Genomic DNA, 20,385 nt, shown 5'->3' with positions numbered 1-20,385 from the left:
GCAAAGCACCAACATCCAGGCAGCCGAGCTCCCAGAAGAATGAGGCTCTGCCTGTGTCAAGGACCTACCAGTGGGCTGCAAGCAGCAAGGAAACTCAATCCTTCTCTTGCCTTTGTTTCCCACATCAGGGACCACCTGGGAAAACCTTCCGGAGGGGCGCCTGGGTGGCTCGGTTGGTTAAGCATGGGTCTTCAGCTCAGGTCATGATCTCAGGGTCCTGGGATTGAGCCCAGCATCGGGCTCTCAGCTCAGCAGGGAGACTGCTTCTCCCTCGGCCTCTTCTCTTCCCCTCATGCTCCTGAGCTCTCTCTCTCAAACAAATAAATAAAATCTTAAAAAAAAAAAAAAAAAAGAAAGAAAGAAAACCTCCTGGAAACACTGTCCCCATCCCAGCCCCGCACAGAGCCTGACAGCCTCCTGTCCAGCAGTGAGCGCAGGGAGCAGGTGCAGGAGAACTAGCTTAAGACCCTCACCGACATGCCACACCGCCAAGAATCAGAAACACCATCACCTTCCAGCCAGGGGGTCAGAACTGAAGCTTTATTTCAATAGGTTCCATTATTCAGAACATCACTGGCAACTAGAAACTGGTATGCAAGTGTGGTTTTTATAACTGAACAGTAAATAAAATAGAATCGATAATGGAATTGTACCAATATACACCGTAAATATAAATATACACGTTGATATCCCACATGTAGAAAAGTCATGCTCTGTAAATACTCTTGTCCACGTACAGTCTCTGTGGGGGACCGAGTTCCAGGATGGAGCTTTGAGGGTTTACGTGTGTCCCATTAGTGATGGATGCTTCCAGAGAGCTTATGTAGGTGCAACACATTACAAATCTTGAAAAGGAAATTAAGTATCACAAAGCAGTTTTAAAAACCTCTAACAGTTGTTTGATCTACAAAGAATGAACATTTCTTCAGTATTAGAAATGGTGAAACAAGTATGCTAGCTTACAGTTATGTACAATGGACTGCTTTATACTTCAAAAATGCAGGAAGATAAATTATATATATATGACATATATATATATAATTTTAGATCTAATGAACAATTGAATATTGCTCTTGTGTTGGTCTTGCTGTATTGCATGCATGCCCAGGGCACGCCCATGGCTTGTCACCAGATGGAGGAGGGACCGGAAGGGTCAGAAGGCGACTCATGGAGCCCCAGGCTTATCCCCGGAATGCCACCTTCAAAGCAATATTTTGAGTTTCGTGACGTCCTGTGGCTAGGCCAACAACTTCTGTGCCCGTGTGCAACGTAGGATGGGTCCTCCAGAACCACAGCGACATACCCAGGACGGGGCCACATAAATACTAAACACACCCGTTTCAGTGCAACTAACTCTTCGAGCCCTGAGACAACTGGGGATCTCCTCAAAGGCTGTTTTGAGATCCTCATCAAACCCTCAGCACGGTTCATAGAAAATACAGCAGAATGAAGACCCGTAACTGAGGCGTCAATGGCCTTCCTATAAACTCACGGGCGAAGTACAAAGGAACAAAATGGGTCCTAAATACACCCCGGTTTTCAATCATTAAAAGCTTCTCCTACCGATGAATCTCTAAACACCTCAACGGCAGACAGGGACGTGAGAGGTGGAACGAGATTTGTGACTTCTATCAGTGGGAACAGGGCACCCGGCAGGGAGCCTCAGGGACACACCGCTCATGACAGACCCCAGCCTCCGACTGTGGCCATGACGTCCTGTTTCTTCTTCCACTTAACCCACATCCAAATGACAAACCGATCACATGTCTCTGAGAACAGAAATAGAAAAACAAAATAGGGATAGGTTGAAAAATACATGTTCTAGAAAATTTACCAGCTAGGTGTCACTGTGAAGGCTGTGGGGCAGTCACCACGGGGACAGTGCCTCCCTCGGGACCTGCCGGGGCCTGCGGTCTGGCTGACGCATCGTTCTGGCCGCCCCCCCCGACCCCACTGGCGCCCAGGCTGTGTCCACACCATCCCTGCTCAGGGTGCCTCTAGGAGGCCAAGACGTGGGAAGACAGCGGGGCGGCTGATTCTCAAAGGCGCCTCCCGCACATGCACCACCACACAGGGACTTGGTAGCAGAGCACAGAGGAAGAGCAAAGGCAAGGACACTGAGCCAGAAAGGGCTGATGGGGGGTGTGCCGAGTGCATGGAGCTGCAGGCGGCCGGAGCCCTGCTCAAGTCAGCGAGACACAGCAGCTGCAGGAGAGACAAGCAGAACCAAAGGGGCTGCATGCAAACGTCCGCAACCTGACCACTCTGCGGAGGAGCCTGGCACAGCTGCCCGACCGCCAGGGGCTCCCCGTACCAGCCCGGGGCCCGCGGCACTCCCTCCAGCTTCCTCCGCCTGCCAGGCAGGCTGAAAGGAAGATTCTGGAATCGGGGCCAGTGTGAGCTACGCCGACTGGAACAAACAGGAGGACTCGCGGGCTCTGTCAGTGGGAACTTTCTGGAAGCAGAGTCAGACCAGACTGGACAGAGCAGTTAAGCTGAGCGGGCTGTGCCTGTGTCCAGCCACCATCCTGTCTCCTCGCCAGCGCGCAGGAACCGGCAGAGGCCCTGATTTGGTCTGGAGGAGTAAGGATGCACACAAGGTCATTAAGAGGAAAAGATAATTGTTTCCAGAGTGAACAGCGCATTGAACGGCTCTTAGAAGACACTGGTGATGGAGCATGCAAGATAATCTATTACTTGAACACATTTTCCAGGAATATACTTTTGTTATAGACAGACCATCAAAAACACGGTGAACAACTTCTGTTTCAAAGTATTTCGTTGAGGTGCAAAGTATGGCATACAGATATCCATGTGATTTAGAAAACGGATGTGCTTCTGGTCTTCGCATGGCCTCTGTTGGTTGCTCCCAGCTGGATACAAATGGAGTTACTGAAAAGAAGGCAACCATCTGGGAGGGAAAATAATTGTCTAAAACTAACTACTTTAATTGCGTTTATTTAAAATCTGAGGGGCTGCAAGAAGCAGACCCCTCATGGGTCAAAGGAAGGAAAAAGCACATTTCTAGAACCCTCGAGGGTAACACACAGAGCATTACCACGCTGCACTAGTCATGTCAAAATATCGTCACTCCCACCCTGAAGGGTCTGTGACCCAGCAGGATGCCCTTTGTGAACTCATCGTTGTATGTGAAATAAATATTCCAAAAGGTGACAGGGACACCTGCTAACTAGGTCTAGTGATGGGAGTGCCTCCCCTTAGAGCCGCGAGGCTCACGGGTCAGGGACCCGACAGCGAGCACCCTCAGGGGGACGCCGTGCCGTGTTATTTGTAATTCAGCTAAAGGACCTGAAATAGAACAACGTTGGCCTGGGCTCCCGCCCCTGCCGCCCCCGAGGGTGTCCAGCCCCCAAGCGAGCAGAGGGAAAGGCCTGGTCTGGGGGGGGGGGGGCAGTTGCAGGGTCACACGCTGTCACATGCATGCAGATGGGACCTGCTTCCCCCAGCCCAGGCTGCTCCCGCGGCTGCCGGCCCGACCCCTCCTCCGGGATAAGCCGCCTTCAGAGACGGCCGGCGCCTCTCTCAGTTCCCCGCGATGCTGGGCATGGCAGCCTCCATCTGAGCCGCTGGGCAGAATCCCTGATTCTAGAGACGGGGTGCTTATTGGTTGGTGGTGTGATAGGCCCTCTCGGGGACGACAGGGCCCGGCTCGGTCAAAAGGCGATTTTGAACACGTGGGCATCGTCCATGCTACCCTGACGACAGTGGGTGTCACGTGGGGAGGGGAAGGGGACGGGACTAGGGGCGGGGGGGACACGCCACGGCTCCTCCCACGGACCGGCCTTCACATGACCACGCATTTGCCCTTGAGCTTTTCTTTCCTTTTCTGCTGCTTGCTCTTTTTCCCGTCGATCTGGAGGCTCACGGTCCTGCGCTTCTCTAGGTTGAGCAGCTCCTGAAAGAGCTCCTTCACGTTGTGGTTGAGCTTGGCCGAGGTCTCCATGAAGGCGCACTTCCATTTCCGGGCCAGGGCCTCGGCTTCGCCGCTCTCCACCTCGCGGCTGGGGCTCTCGTCACACTTGTTGCCCACCAGCATGATGGGAATGCTCTCCACGTCCCCTTTGATCTCACAGATTTGTTCGTAGATGGGCTTGAGCTCCTCCAAGGACTGCCGGCTGGTGATGGAGTAGACCAGGATGAAGGCATGGCCCTTGGAGATGGACAGCCGCTGCATGGCCGGAAACTGGTGGCTGCCCGTGGTGTCCGTGATCTGCAGCGTGCAGATGCTCTTGTCGCAGCTGATCACCTGCCGGTAGGTGTCCTCCACTGTGGGGATGTAGCTCTCCCGGAACGTGCCCTTCACGAAGCGCAGCACCAGCGAGCTCTTGCCAACGCCCCCTGCGCCGAACACGGCCACGCGGTAGTCATTGCTCTGCTCCGGCATGTTGCCTGAGACCTCTGACTGTCACCAGGAAGCACCTAGCAGGGGAACCAGACATGGGAGAGAATGCGTTAAAAAAAAAAAAAAAAATACAAGGAAGTAAAGAAAATCTCGAGAAGGATTGCTTTACCCTCTTCTGATATAGCTTAAAAAGAATGGGAGGGATACATTTTGTTTTCACGGTCCCGACATAAGATAATTTGAATTTCATTTAAAAATTCTAGAATTCTAAATCCAGTAATTACGCTCAATCTCCAGTTTTCAATAGGGCCGTCGCTCTATTCAGCAGCCAACTAGAGTCAGTCTGTTTCTCCTTCTCAGACCATGACTCTGAGCATCCCTGTGCCTAGGGAGAAGGTGCCAAGTCAGTCCAAGGCAGGTGGAATCAAGGAAAGGTAAAGGGGACATGGGAATGAACCACCCTCCCAACACCCACACACCCACACACACACATAATCGCAGAGGATCCTTATTGTTTTACTCAAAGTGCTGTGAACACCCAATATTCAGGTCATAATAATATGTGATTTTTTATAAGAATAAGGAGGGGGGAGTAGAGAGGAGGATGCTATTAATATTTATTCAATGTTTATATTAACCCATGAAATCCTCACCACCTATAGCACTGGTGTCACTGTCCCCGTTGTACAATGAGAACACTGGAACACAGAGGGCTTCGGGGAATGTAATGTCCCTGACTTCACCCAGCTGGTGACAGGGGGCTGGTGGCAGTGGCTTGGGCGCTAGTGTGGACTGTCTCATTGAGCAGCGTTGACAGGTAACTAAGGAGCTCGGAGGGGCCTTGCATTCAAATCAAATTTCAATCAAAATTAAAATGGTCATAGGTAGTTTCTTTTTAAGAATTACCAGGAGCCAGGCTGCCTGGGTGGCTCGGTCGTTAAGTGTCTGCCTTTGGCTCAGGTCATGATCCCAGGGTCCTGGGATCGAGCCCCGTGTCGGGCTCCCTGCTCAGCGGGAAGCCTGCTTCTCCCTCTCCCACTCCCCCTGCTTGTGTTCCCTCTCTCGCTGTGTCTTTCTGTCAAATAAATAAATAAAATCTAAAAAAAAAGAAAAAAAGATTACCAGGAGCTGAGTGTTATCGAGATAACAGAAGAAACAACCAGAGGTGTTCGTTAAAACGGAACGGGGTTTTTCCTTCATTACCAACATCGCCCCTTGCCCAAGGAGTAAGTGTGCTGTCCTCACATATAGATGACCAAATATCTTTCATCCTGTCCCTTCTTTGGGAAGGAAGGACACATAACACCCAAAAAAGTTGAGAATTAATAAGCAATATCCATTTTTTTTTTTTACCCCAAGAAGACAATACTGTGGAAATGAGAAGCATGGAACCCATTTTCTCCAGGAAGCCATGGTGCTGATATTCACATTTCCCATCTCTAGTAACTCATGGACAATAAGAAAAGATACTGCTCAGCAAAGTCGTTTTCAGAGGCAAATGATTAAATGTAATTAGCCATGGAAGCAAATAGGTGTGCGCAGTAAATATGTCCACTGGCAAACAGAACACTGGATCGAAGCCTGGGACACTGGCATTCCATCTTCTGATTTCTCCCTGAGTTCCCTGTATGTTTGCCTCCAAACCTGCTCAGTGAAATCTCCGGCTGTTATTCTGTGCACTTTGGAAACCCTAACCTACCGAGAAGCTGAAGAAGCATCCAATGCCAGGAAAACACAGAGAGATGTCAGGCAGTTCACTGACAGCAAAAAGCTTCAGGAAAGCCCACTCAGGAGTTTGCACAGTCTATTAAATGCTCACGAGATCATTACGATTAACTTGACAGTGCAGAATTATAATAAATTGTTCTACATTTTTAAAAAATGCAATGTCCTATGGGACCTGGCTTGAAACCTCAGAACAAGCCTCTCTCTGTGCTTGGGAAGCAGTGTCCACACTCAACCTTGCCTTGTACTATGGTTATTTAGCTCCAGCCTGGAGTGTGAGCATCTACCTGGAAGGGAATGTCTTAACAAGCTCTGTACCCCAAAATCTCTATGGGAGCCCCAGGTCTTGAGCTCACACTCATCCTGTGTGTGACGAATGTGTTGCTGGGCATGCTAAGATGTCTCCATTATTCAACTGGCAACCAAAATATAGAAAGCCAACACTAAACGTTACTAGGAAGACTCCACAGCTACGGCTATGCGCTTGTCCAAGAGATATCTACTGAGCTTCCTCTAAAGGCCAGGCTCTGGGCAAGGGGCCAGAAAACCCATGTGTAGAGGGCAGACCGAAGGCAGGGGCTCTGTTCTCATGGATCTTAGGATTAAGTGAAACAGGCAGAAATGAGAAGATGACTTCACAGATAATTAATAAATTATATCACAGCAGTGCTACAAAAGAGAGGTCTGAAGGCGACTAATCCAACCTAGGATACCAGAAACAACTTCCCTAAGGCGGTGGCATGGAAGCAGGAACCTGATAGTTACACAGAGGACAGGCAGGTAAGAAGGTATAAAATTCACTGTTTTATAAACATTTGTAAAAATAACCCTCTAGATGATATGCAAACTCAGTGCTCACCCAGTAGAAGCTCATAGCATTAGAAGACAGACAAGCATAGGAAAGCATATAGTACACTCTGCCTGGTTGCTGCTGTGGTAAAATCATAAAGGCAGGAGGAGAGCCCAGTGGGGCATCTAGTTCTGTGCGGGGCCCTCAGGAGAGATGTCACAGAGAGCTGGGTGAAGATGCGAAGCAATGAATGGCACATCATCCAGGAGTTGCGGCCTCTTGCAGATGTCCAAGGGCAGGGATAGAGCCAACATTGTGCCAGGATACAAAGCTGATGCACACTGGCATCTGGGGCAGAGCTGGGCAAACAGGTGAGCAGTGACATCATTAGTCAAGATTAAGAAGAAGTAGTTGTGAAGAAGGTGATGAGGGAGCAGCTGTGATTGGGTCAGGTTTGTAGGACAGACTGGTAGAGATAGTATCTGGTAGGTGACTGGGCTTTAGTCTGAAAGCTCAGCAGAGAAGTCTAGTCTAGTGATAAATATGTGGGTCTCATCCACACACAAATAGCACTATAAAAAGTAAAAATCAGCAAGGGAGAAGGCATGTAGCACGAGAGAAGACCGAATATGATGTAAGAGAACTTGGTGAGTTATCTACTTAAACTTTCTGTACTTGAGTTGCCTGTACCAGAAGATGGAGGTAATAATAGCACCTTCTTCTCAGAGCTGCTAGGGGGCGTTAGTGAGACAAGACAAGACCCAGCACTCGCATGGTTAGGAGCCCAAGCTCTCTGGATATATTTAGTAAGGACTGGGCAGAAAAGGGGGTCACAAGGAGCAATAGGGACAGGGGCACAAACTGGAGAGAAAGCACAAAATGCCAAGAAAGCAAAAAAATGTCAAAAAAGTCATGGAGGGGATGCAGCTAAAGCAGTGCTTAGAAGGAAACTGTAGCTATGAATATCTATGTTAAATGAGAATAAAGATTGCAAATCAGTAACCTAATCACCCACCTTCCCAGAGCAAACTAAACCCACAGGAAGAAAAATGTAGGAAAGATTACAGTGGAAGTTAGTACAATAAAGAATAGAAAAACAAAAGAGAAAAATCAAGAAACTCAAAGTTGGTTCTTTGAAAATATCAACAGAATTAACAAACTTTTTGCCAGACTGACCAAAGAAGTGAGAAGACTCAAATTGCTAAAATCAGAAGTGAAAGAGGAGACATTACTACAGACCTCGCAGAAATATAAAGTGTTATAAGAGGCTCCTGTGACCAGCCTCATGGTAACATGGTAACACTAGGTAGCTCAGATGAGACAGACCCAAACTACCAAAGCTGAATCAAGCAGAAATGGAAAATCTGGAAAGACCTATAGCAGGATATTAACCAAAAAGCTAGGAAAGTCAGGTCCAGATGGTTTCACTGGTGAATTCCAGCAAACATTCAAAGGATGAATACCAACACTTCACAGACTCTGCCGAAAAGTGGAATAGGAGAGAACACTTGTTACTCTTTTTGAGGCCAATATTACCCTGACATCAGCTTGAGACAAAGATATCACAAGAAAGCTACAGACCAGTATCTCTTATGAATATAAACAAAAATCTTCGACAAAATACTAGTAAACTGAATCCATCAATATATAAAAAGGATTGTACATTATAACCAAGTGGGATTTATGCCAGAAATGCAAAGACGGTTTAACATCCAAAAATTACTATAACGTACCATTATCAATAAAAGACCAAAAAAAAATGATAATCTCAGTAGATACAAAAAATTTAAAAAAATGACAAAGTTCAGCACTCAGTCATAATTTAAAAAAAAAAAAAAGCAAATAAGGAATAAAGAGAAATTCCCCAACCAGAAAAAGGACATATTATGAGACAGGGCAATGAAGACAATACTTAATGATGAAAGACTGAATGTTTTCCCCCTAAAATTAGGAAAAAGACAAGAGTTCTCACTCTTGAAGCTTCTATTTTCCATTTTCCGGGAGGTTTTGACTAGGAGAATAAGTCAAGAACATAAAATAAAATCTAGATTGGAAAGGACAAAACAAAACTATTTATTACAGAAGGCATAACCTTGTATATAGAAAATTTTAAGGAATCTTCCAAAAAGAAAAGAGAACCAACACACTAGCTCTAAAAGGTTTTTGAATATCCATATGAAATTCAACTGTATTTCTACACACTTGCAGTGAACAATCTAAAACAAAATTAAGAAACCAATTCCATTTATAGGATCATCAAAAAGCATAAGATACTTAGGAATAAAATTAATGAGGAAGCATAAACATTACACTCTGAAAATTAAAAAATTTCATTGAAAGACTTTGAAGACCTAAATAAGTGGAACGGCACCCCCATTTATGTATCAGAGGACTTAATTTTGTTAAAATGGCAATATTCCCCGAAGCACCTATGGACTCAATACAATTCCTACAAAAATCCCAAATGGCTACTTTACAGAAATTGACAAGCTGATTCTAAAATTCACGTGAAAACTCAAAAGCCTCAGAAGAGTGAAACAATGTTGAATTTAGAGAGAGTGGAGGGGAGGGGAGGAAGGAAGACGTTGGAGAATACATACTTCCTGATTTCAAACTCATTGAGGGGCAGTAAGCCACTGTATGTGATGCCATTGTCTACTGATGCTGAAACAGATTCACAGATACAGAGCAATAGGTCCAGAGACCCCCAGTGTGAGAAATAACATGTTCAAGGTAACACGGTGGTCGTCCAGATTGTTCTGAATGATCTTATTCTTTCAAAATTATTATGGGACTGAAATAGCAACATTTTTCAAATATCATAAAAAACCAGGACACCTAAGAGGATTGGTTCTCAGACCCAAGTTCAAAGAAAGTATCCTTACCGATGGAGTGTGGGGCAGTAGCAGGTGGAGGAAGACTCACAAAGCTTCAGTTAGTTGGTGTGCGGGGGGCCACGGAGGGAGTCAAAGCCACCTTGCAGTGTATCTGGGGGCACAGAATTGAAGAGATGGCCAGAAAGACAAGCGTGGATTTCTCTTGAAGGAAATTCAGGGCTTAAGGCAAGGGGAAGAGACAATCAGCCTGGGGTATGGTAGGGGAAGAGTATCTGTATGGGTCTGGTGATACATATTCAATGCAGCACATCTGAAAGAAGACAGGATGCACACGGGGCAGGTTGCTTTTCACAGCGAGGCGAGAGCAGGTGGAGACACAGGATGCCACCCGGGCCCAACCCCAACCACCTGTGATGTCTCAGCTTAAAAACTTTCAAACAAACAAATGAAAGATGACATAATGCATGCACTCGGTTTAAAAGATGAAGGAGATTGTAAAACACGCTTTCGTCTGCACCGAGGCCCCTTCCTTCCTTCAGCAGCCTGTCTCTCTTTCCATAAATAACCGCTGTTGAAAAGAACGGACACTCAGTTGTCACTTCCTGGTGCTCACCATTATAATTTTAAATAATGCACTCGCTGCTTGAATCATAGATCTTAATGTCTTGACTTATTGACTCTGGACCATATCTTTCTATGAAATCAGCACAATGCCTTCCTCCACTGCCTAGGTTTTGTTAGTTCTACTCTATTTTTAAAGTACATACCAGTATTTCAGTTTTCCAGGTATAACATTTACAATTTGTTCCAAAATTTATATTAAGGCTTCTGTGCTTTACCTGCAGGTTGTTTCTAAACCCTATCAATAAACAGCATTAAAAGGGTTTTGTAGGGATGCCTGGGTGACTCAGTCCATTAAGCGGCTGCCTTCAGTTCAGGTCATGATCCCAGGACCCTGGGATCGAGTCCTGCATTGGGCTCCCTGCTCAGTGGGGAGTTTGCTTGTGCTCTCTCTCTTGCTCTCTCTCTGACAAATAAATAAATAAAATCTTTTTTTTAAAAAAAGGGTTTTGTACAGACTTTTCAAGGCAGAAGTAGTTAGTAGGACTGAACCCACTGAGGGAAAGTTCATCGTCAGTCAGACTTTGCTGACTGATACATAATTTTCTGTGTCAGCATCACAGGGGTCTTAGGTTTGGCTGGGTTTTTCCCCCTAGCTTTTTTTTTTTTTTTTTTACCTTGGTAACTCTTAGTTGCCAATTTTTGTATTTCAGTTTATTCTCCCCTTCCTTGGATCCATTTTATGTTTTGGTATAAACATTACTGATAAATTCTTTTAGATGGCATTAACATTTCTGAGTTCATGCCCTTCTCGCCTGATTGATGCGAACCTGAAGCCTAAGTTCAAATTATTTTCTCCTCATATTTTAAGGATTATATGATTTTTAACCTGATCATCCAGGGATATCAATATGAAACCCAAGACAGTATGATACTCTTGCCTCTGTAGGGAAGCTGGGATCTTCCCTTCTCTCTGGCAGGGTGAGGATATTCTCTTTATTCTGGGAGTTATGACATCTCACCAGGATGTACCTAGAACTGCTTTTTAATTATGTTTTTTGAGGGTTGGGGGAGGCTTAAAAACCTGCTCACTTCTGCAGCCTGGGTGAATTTTCTTCTATTTTTATTTATTATTTTTAAAGATTTTATTTATTTATTTGACAGAGAGAAACACTGCAAGAGAGGGAACACAAGCAGGGGGAGGGTGAGAGGGAGAAGCAGGCCTCACGCCGAACAGGGAGCCCGATGCGGGGCTCGATCCCAGGACTCCGAGATCATGACCCGAGCCGAAGGCAGACGCTTAACGACTGAGCCACCCAGGCGCCCCATCGTCTATTTTTAAAAAGTAAATCATCCCAGCCCCTATACCTTCTCTCTCTTTCTGGAACTCTTCCTAGGTGATGGATCGAGCATACCTATTCCTGATTTCTCTAGAATCTTTTCACTTAATTTTCAATGTACTTTTCCTCCCCCCTGATTTTTCCTTTCTCATGGAAGCACTTTCTTTCTTGTCCCAAGGAAGGTGATACCACGCTGTCAACAAGAAAGCTAACTGAGATTTGTCACTGCTGTTATTATCACACATCTGAGCTATCTCGGGTTCTGTCTGTTCATTGTTCACGGCGTTGTTTTCACGAATGTCTGCTAGTCCCTGGTTGTCCCCTGATTTAGGAAAGAATCGCCACGCCGGCTGGGAGGGGCAGCTAGAATGGGTTCCCTGGATGCACAGATCTGTCCACCAAAGGCCATGCCCTGAGTAGGACGACTGTCTGAATACCTCTCTACTCTCCTTTTCTGGAACTTGTCTGAACTCAATGGTCTCCCAGCCCCTCACATTTCTAAAAAACTTATACACAGACAAATGAGGGAAAGGGAGTAAATGAGCCATCCCAAAGTATCATAAATTGCGTGTCTTATACTAAAGAATTCAAAATGAGACATTTTAAATACTAAAAATGAGGTTAGTGGTGCAGTATTATGATTTATAAGAAATGCACATTTGATCATTCAGATGATGAAAAGACATTTTCCATATATATATTGTCTTCATCATGGTTCCTGGCTCACAGCTCCCAAAACCCTTGGCATTTCCTGAGTGAGGAGAGTAACGGGAGCATCTTTTACTAGAGGATCTGGTCTCCAGAGCCATAAAGGTGAAGTGGGTGTCTTGTTATTCATAAGGAGCCCCTTTCCACCGCACCTGGGCTTATGTTAATGAGGGGACCTTTGGAAAGCACCTAAAGACTGAGGGGGCTGGTTGCCCGGAGAACCAACCATAAAGAGAGCCTTGGAACTTTCAGCCTCCTTTCCTCCCACCTCTGGGGAGGAGAGGCCTGGAGGTTGACCCAATTGCCAATGGCCAACTATTTAATCAATCACCACCATGTAATGAAGACACCATAAAAAGCCAAAAGGATGGGATTTGGGGAGCTTCTGGGCCAGTGCACATGTGGACTGCAGGGAGAGCAGGGAGAGGGGCACCTGGAGCAGGCACGAAAGCTCTGCCCCCTTCCCCATCCCTGGACCCCTGCATCTCTTCCACCTGCTGTTCCTGAGCTATTAGCCTTACCTACTAAACCACTGATCTAGTGAGTCACGTGCTTCCCTGAGCTCTGGGAGCCACTCTAGCAAATTAATCAAACCCAAGGAGGGGGTCACAGAAATCTCTGATTTATAGCCAGTCAGAAGCCCAGGCGACAATCTGGGCTTGCCACTGGCATCTGAAACAGAGGGCAGTCTGCTTGCAGGACTGTGCCCCCAGCCTATGAGATCTGATGCTCTCTCAGGGTACACAGTGTCAGAAGTGAGCTAACGTGCAGGGCGCCCAGCTGGTACTGGACAAGTATGGGATGCGGGGGGGAGCCCACCCCACAGGCTTTGTCACTGGGTGCAGAATTATGGGAGGCTCTCCTAGCCTATACGGCCTGGATTCTAGGGAAAATGGACTTCGATTTCCTGAGCCACTTCGATTTCCTGCCCATCCAAATACCCTTTGGGAGAAACAGATTTATGTGAATGAGGAAAAAAGCCTCTCAGGTTAAACCACAGTCTTTACCTGCATTCTAGCCTGAATTAAGCCTGCTGCAAAATAAATAAAATAAAATAAAATAAAATAAAATAAAAAATTGTTCAAACCAGACAAAAATCCTAGATTAGAAGAAGTCAGCTCACGAAGCGTGAGCGTCTGGAAAAGCCTGACAGTCTGTGTGCTATCCTGCCACAAATCCTCACCGACAGTCTGAGATCAAAGGCACTCGCATTTCCAGATTACACGGGTGGTCTCTGCTTGATTCTTGCCTTGGTTTTCCAAGATGCCTTCGCCTCAAAAACATCTGTTTGTATCATAACATTTAAATTTCATTTTTAAACAAATTCCATATAAATCCTCTCCATAGGAGAGAATGCTTTTATTTATTTTTAGAATCTCAATTTAATTCAAGACTCATTCAAAGTACCTTCTTAGCTGACCCTAAAAAATGACAGATTTGTTAGTAGGAAACATTTGCCAGACCATAAAGAGTTAAACATCTCTGGCTTATCTTTCCCCAAAGAAGCAGACTCCTTTTTCAGACACCTTGCTTTGTGGTGTTCTGGAAACATCCTGCCCTGCCGTGTAAGGACAGGTGTTGAAGCAGATGACACATCTACACCCAGATCAAGGAGCCACCATCCCTGGGGGATGTTAGGGGGCGGGGGGGTCCCCAGCTATTCTGGCAAGACTCATGGTATCTGCAAGAATGAAACAAATGGAGAGACATGGGGATGTGGTTTGGGTTGGAAGGGTTAGAATATATTATTTTTTAAGGCTTTCATTATTGAGAGGCAAATAACACCCACCAGCTTAGGCACAGAAGAAAGGTCCACTAATGTTTGTCTGATGCTATCCCCTGACCCTCATGCTCAGGAATGCCACGGAGCCAAGCAACATGCATTTCGTGGCGCTTTTCACACTGCCCAGAGCCTGACTATATTTGGAACATTTTCTGCTTGACTCCTTTTCTTTCCATGCAGGTGTGGGAAATGAAAAGGTAAATCATGCGAATAAAAATACCACCATCACCCTGGTCAAAGGATCAGTTACCAGGGTGGGCCCCCCATGCCCAGGGCAGCAAGCTAACCCCGAGGGGAGGGGACACCAAAGGAAGAAGGGGAAGAAGGCAGTGGGAACTCGGGAACTCTGCAGACCAGGAGCAAGGAAGTGCTCCGTGCCAGGCGGGAAGGGTCCGTGCGCTGCAATGCGCAGCCCGGGCTTTCCTTCGCCATCAGCCTACTGAAACGGGGCTCTGCGTAGGCGTACGTTGATCCGTGGGCTTCTAGGCTGAGACAAATAAAAGTTGACAAATTGGCAAGTGGCTACAAAAGTCCCCCTCAAACAATCGTGAACTACTTTGTTACTCAGGCTTTTGGGGTCCTAGCTAAGAATCACTGACAAATCCAAGGTCGTGAAGCTTTACCCCTATGTATTCTTCTAAGAGTTTTATGATTTTAGTTCTTATATTTAGGCCACTGGTCCATTTTGAGTTAGTTCTCGTATACGGTGTGAGGAGGGGCCCAACGTCATTTCCCGGTGGATATCCCGTGGTCACAGCACCATTTGTTAGAAACAGTTCTTCCTCCAAAGAATGATCTTGATCCTCCTCATCAAAAATCAATTAGCTGTAAATGTGAAGGTTTATTTCTGGACTCCCTATGCCATTCCATCGGGCTATATGTCTGTTCTTATGCCAGCACCACACTGTTTTGTCTACTGTAGCTTGCAGTTAAGTTGTAAAATCTGTAGGTGTGAGGTCTCTAGCCTCACTGTTCTTTTTCAAGATTGTTTTGGCAATTTGGGGCCCCTTGGAATGTCATGCAAATAAGTAAATTGGACTTTTGTCAAAATTAGAAACTTTGGTGCAACAAAGAACACATTATTGAGAAAGTTAAAAAAGAATACACACAATGGGGGAAAATATATATTCTGACAAGAATCTAACATAAAGATTATATAGAGGACTCTCATAACTGAATAACAAAAAGAAAAACAAACCAATTAAAAGATGGACAAAGGGCTCGTATAAACATTTCTCCAAAGAAGATATACACATGGCCAAGAAGCACATGGAAAGCTGTTCAACATCACTAGTCACCAGGGAAATACAGATCAAAACCACACTGAGGCACCACTTCACGTCCAGTAAGATGACTACTCTCCAAAATCAAAACGAAAGACCAAAAGGCAATCAGAAAAGAACACGTGTTGGAGACATGGAAAAATTAAACATAGAATTACATAGAATTATGACTCAGCAATCCACTTCTGGGTGTATACCCCCAAAGAACTGATATATAATTGACATATAGATATGTAACTAAAATAACTGAAACGATATTTGCACACCCATGTTTGTAGCAGCACCAATCACTATAGCCAACAGGTGGAAGCAACCCAGGGTCCACTGAGAGAAGACTGAATGAACAAAATGTGATACATACATGCAATGGAACATTACTCAGCCTTAACGGGGAAGAAAATCTGGACACCTGTTACAGCATGGATGAACCCTGAGGACACTATGCTGAGTGGAATAAGCCAGTCACAGAAGGACAAATACCCTATGATCCCACTTACATGAGGTCCCTAGAGTAGAAAAATTCGTAGAGACAGAAGGTCACACGGTGTGCATGCCAGGGCTGGGGTGGGGGTGGGGGATGGAGAGTTAGCGTTTGATGGGGACGGAGTTTCAGTTTGGGGAGGTGAAGAGTTCCGTAGATGGATGGTGGTACGGTGTGAACGTACTTCAGGCCCCTGAACTGTGCACTTGAACATGATGAAAATGGTGGATTTTATGTCACCTGTATTTTAGCACAAGAAAAATCTGTGATTGTCAGTGAAAACATTTTTAGCAACAACTGAACCCTGTCTTAAAGACCACCCTCACGACACGAGCACAATTAACAGCACCAGCAGGACAGGCGACCCCTCTCCTTTCCCATCCGTGTGGCAAGTAAAAGTATTAAGGGTCTGATCTGATCTGGCAAAACCAAAGAAGAACCTGATTTCCCGAGAAGACCAATGAACATTTGCACCTACTTCCTGGACCTAATTTGATATTGCATCAAAAGTAGTGGTAAATACTGCTATTTGAAACTAAATCTGGTAGAGACTGTTGTCCAATATGGTAGCCGCTCCCCACGTGAGCTGCAGCTAGACTCAAGGGACAAGTCCTGCACTAGATTTTGGACACTTAGTATAAAAAAGAATGCTACATACCTCATTCATAACTGTGATAAGATGATAACTTAAAATGATGCCATTTCATATAGATTGGGTACAGTATTTAAATTAACTTCACCTGGGTCTTTACTTTTTAAAATGTGGTTACTTTGGGGGCGCCTGAGTGGCTCAGTCGTTAAGCATCTGCCTTCGGCTCAGGTCATGATCCCAGGGCCCTGGGATCGAGCCCCATATCAGGCCCCCTGCTCGGCGGGAAGCCTGCTTCTCCCTCTCCCATTCCCCCTGCTTGTGTTCCCTCTCTCTCTCTCTGTCAAATAAATAAATAAAATCTTTAAAAAAATAAGAATGAAAAATAAAATGTGGTTACTTTAGAAAATGCAAAATTACAGACATGGCTCACGTGGTATATTTGCTGGTATGCAATGCTCTAGGACAAATCCCTACAACTTTTTCTTTAGCAAAGTTTAAGAACACATTATAATTATGCAATCTGTTACAAAATTTAACTAAATGTGATTTTTTAGAAAATTCTTAGAATCCTCTTCTAGTTAATAGTGAAAGGCAAAATGCCACAAACTATCAGAAAAATACTGATTTTCGGGCGCCTGGGTGGCTCAGTTGGTTAAGCAACTGCCTTCGGCTCAGGTCATGATCCTGGAGTCCTGGGATCGAGTCCCACATCGGGCTCCCTGCTCAGCGGGGAGTCTGCTTCTCCCTCTGACCCTATCCCCTCTCATGCTGTTTCCCTCTCTCTCTCTCTCTCTCAAATGAATAAATAAATAAACTCTTTAAAAAAAAAAGAAAAATACTGATTTTCCTGCTGTGTCAAAATATATAAAATAATATGCCAACATGCATGGTGACAAACTAAAATGCATTCCCTGACCAGAATCCTATAGAAAGATAAATAGGGGCACCTGGGTGGCTCAGATGGTTGGGCGTCTGCCTTCGGCTAAGATCTTGATCCCATCGGACCCCACATCGGGTTCCCGCTCAGCAGGAGAGCCTGCTTCTCCCTCTCCCTCTACTGTAGCCCCTGCGTGTGCTCTCTCGCTCTCTCTGTCAAATAAATAAATAAAATCTTTAAAACAACAACAACAAAAAAGAAAGATAAATAAAAAATAATGCATGAGGTGGGAAGAAACCCATATGAGAAGTTTCAGAGGAGAGAAATTTACTACAGTTGAGCAAAAGTGCAAAGGTCTCAAACACACTTTTGTGCATCTATTATTTGCTGTAATGATTCTCTTTCAATAATAAGATACTTTGGCACATACTTTCTTCTCTCGGTGTTGTTTTGTTTGTGTTCTCTCTCCACTCCTTGCCTAGTATCAGTACCACAAAGGCAGGGTCCCTGTTGAATTCATTCACCAGGCACATCCATGCATCTGACTCATTGCCAAACACATCAGAAACGCTTAGCACCTACTGAATGATTATCTGCAGTTGGAATACATTTTTGTGAGCCAACCAAGGAAAACTGTACCAGAGAGGATAAATGAGTTCTTTAAAGAAACAAAATAAAGTTGTGAAATATCTACATAAGACTAACCACTCATAGGTTGGCAATGTCAAGTGAAATAAAAATTTACAAAAGGATACGCAGTAACATTATAGAGACAGAACCAGAGGTGCAGAATTTATTGTTACCATTCAGTAAGTTCTTACACAAAGAAGTTTAAGCCAAAAGTAGGCAGGAGCTACTGGGTATCGTGCATTTGGATATTTTGTTTTCTTTCTTCCCTTCATCTATTTCATCTACTCCTCTACCCCTCCCACCTCCGGGCAGTTTGTTCTCTGTATTTATGAATCTTGCTGTTTGTTCAATTGTTTTGTTTTTCAGATTCCACATATGAGTGAAATCATATGGTATTTGTCTTTCTCTGTCTGACTTATCTCAGTTCGCATAAACTCATCTGTATTGTCATAAATGGCAAGATCTCATTCTTTTTTATGGTTAATATTCCATTACATATATATATATAATATCCCATTGTACATATATATAATATTGCATTGCATATGCATATATATATATACATATATGTATGCTTTCTTCATCCATTCATCTTTCCATGAACACTTGGGTTGCTTTCATATCTTGGCTATTTTAAATATGTTGCAATAAACATAGGAGTGCAAGTATCTTTTTGAATTAGTGTTTTCATTTTCTTTGGGTAAATACCAAAGAAATGGGTATTTGGATCATACGGTAACATTTTTTAAGATTTTATTTATTTATTTATGTATTTATTTGAAAGAGACAGAGAGTACATAAGCAGGGGGAGCAAGAGAGGGAGATGTAGGCTCTCTGCTCAGGGGCGAGCCCGATGCGGGGCTCGATCCCAGGACCCCAGGATCATGACCTGAGCCGAAGGCAGACACTTAACTGACTGAGCCACCCAGGCGCCCCATACGGTAACTTTCTGAGGAACCTCCATACTGTTTCCCACAGTGGCTGCATCAGCTTGCATTCCCACCAACAGTGCACGAGGGTTCCTTTTTCTCTACATTCTTACCCACACTTGTTATTTCTTAGTCTTTTTGATTCTAGCCATTGTGACAGGTATGTGTTGGTACCTCATTGTGGTTTTGATTTGCATTTCCCTGATGATAAGTGAGTTGAGACTCTTTCCATGTGTCTGTTGGCCATCTGCCTTCTTTGGTAAAATATCTATTCAGGTCTTCTGCCCATTTTTAATCAGATTATTTGCAGGTTTTTTGGTGTTGACTTATATAAGTTCTTTACATATTTTGAATATTAACCCCTTATTTGATACAGCATTTGCAAGTATCTTCTCCCATTCACTAGGCTGCCTTTTTATTTTGTTGATGGTTTCCTTTGCTGTGAAAAAACTTTTTATTTTGGTGTAATCCCAATAGTTTATGTTTGCTTTTGTTTCCCTTGCCTGAGAAGACATGTCCATAAATATGGTGCTAAGGCCAGTGTCCAAGAGATTACTGCCTGTGTTTTCTTTTAGGAGATTTATGGTTTCAGGTCTCACATTCAGGTCTTTTATCTCTTTGAGTTTATTCTTGTATATGGTATAAGAAAGTGGTCCAGTTTCATTCTTTTCTATGTACTTATCTCCAGCTGGTGTCTTTTAATATAAAATAGGTATTTTTATACAAGAGGTAAGAATATATGTAATATATAAGGCAAGGATTTTTAATATATAAAAATATATAAATAATATATAATAATATGTATTATACAAAAATAAAACCTTTAAGATACAGCAAATTCTTTAACACACTTTATAAGGAGAGAAGAAGCAACCACAAAAATACTGTCTACTACAGGATGGCTTACTAATTAACCTTGTAGCGAGGACTATGTAAGTGTTGCAGAACTAAAAGGCAAGTCATGCGTCTTATCTTTTATACAAAAAGCAATTGTTCTAAATTCATTGTCATTTTCTGTATGGCAGATGGCTTTGAGTAGTAGGCCATCTAGCAGATATTTTACAAAACTAAGCATACTTCCTCTGTCTCTCTAATATAAAGATGAAATTATAAACATGAGAGAGACACAGTCCTCCTTTGGGAAAACAACTGTCCTATGGAGAGATGCATAAAAATGCATCTAGGAGAGTCACGTAGCCATCACTGAGATGGTCACATAGGTTGTTCCTGACTTTTCTCCTCCTGACAAGAGCAACTAACATCTTGTCAAGAACAAGACACGACTGGGAGAATCCTAGAACACGGTGGTGAGGCTGGAACACCCCCTGTACCCCAGAGCCCAAGATAGATCCTGTTAGGGGAGCAGCCCCGCACTGCCCACCTCGCCCCTTCCCCAGGCCAGCACAGTGCCACAAGGACAGGTCTCCCCTGAGCCTCTGGTTCCTTCGGGGGCGGGGGGGGGAGCGGGAAGAGAACCCAGGAGGGA

The 20,385-nt window shown here is 44.5% G+C and overlaps 1 protein-coding gene across 4 annotated transcripts in view; it reads right to left on the bottom strand.

The window, feature by feature from the left end:
* Positions 1–514: 514 nt before the first annotated feature.
* The window catches only part of DIRAS2 (DIRAS family GTPase 2), a 30,723-nt gene continuing 10,852 nt past the window's right edge, over positions 515–20,385 (bottom strand). For all 4 annotated transcript variants that reach the window (XM_073878182.1, XM_073878184.1, XM_073878183.1 and 1 more), the window contains exon 2: positions 515–4,440. In XM_073878182.1, coding sequence (XP_073734283.1) covers positions 3,806–4,405 — 600 coding nt within the window. In that variant the 5' untranslated portion in view covers positions 4,406–4,440 and the 3' untranslated portion in view covers positions 515–3,805. The remainder of the gene's footprint in view (positions 4,441–20,385) is intronic.

Source organism: Callorhinus ursinus, unplaced genomic scaffold (genome assembly GCF_003265705.2).
Source record: "Callorhinus ursinus isolate GAN/ISIS: 27379988/994484 unplaced genomic scaffold, GSC_fseal_2.0 scaffold28, whole genome shotgun sequence".
Classification (NCBI taxonomy): Eukaryota; Metazoa; Chordata; class Mammalia; order Carnivora; family Otariidae; genus Callorhinus; species Callorhinus ursinus.
This window is presented reverse-complemented; position numbering and strand designations above follow the sequence as displayed.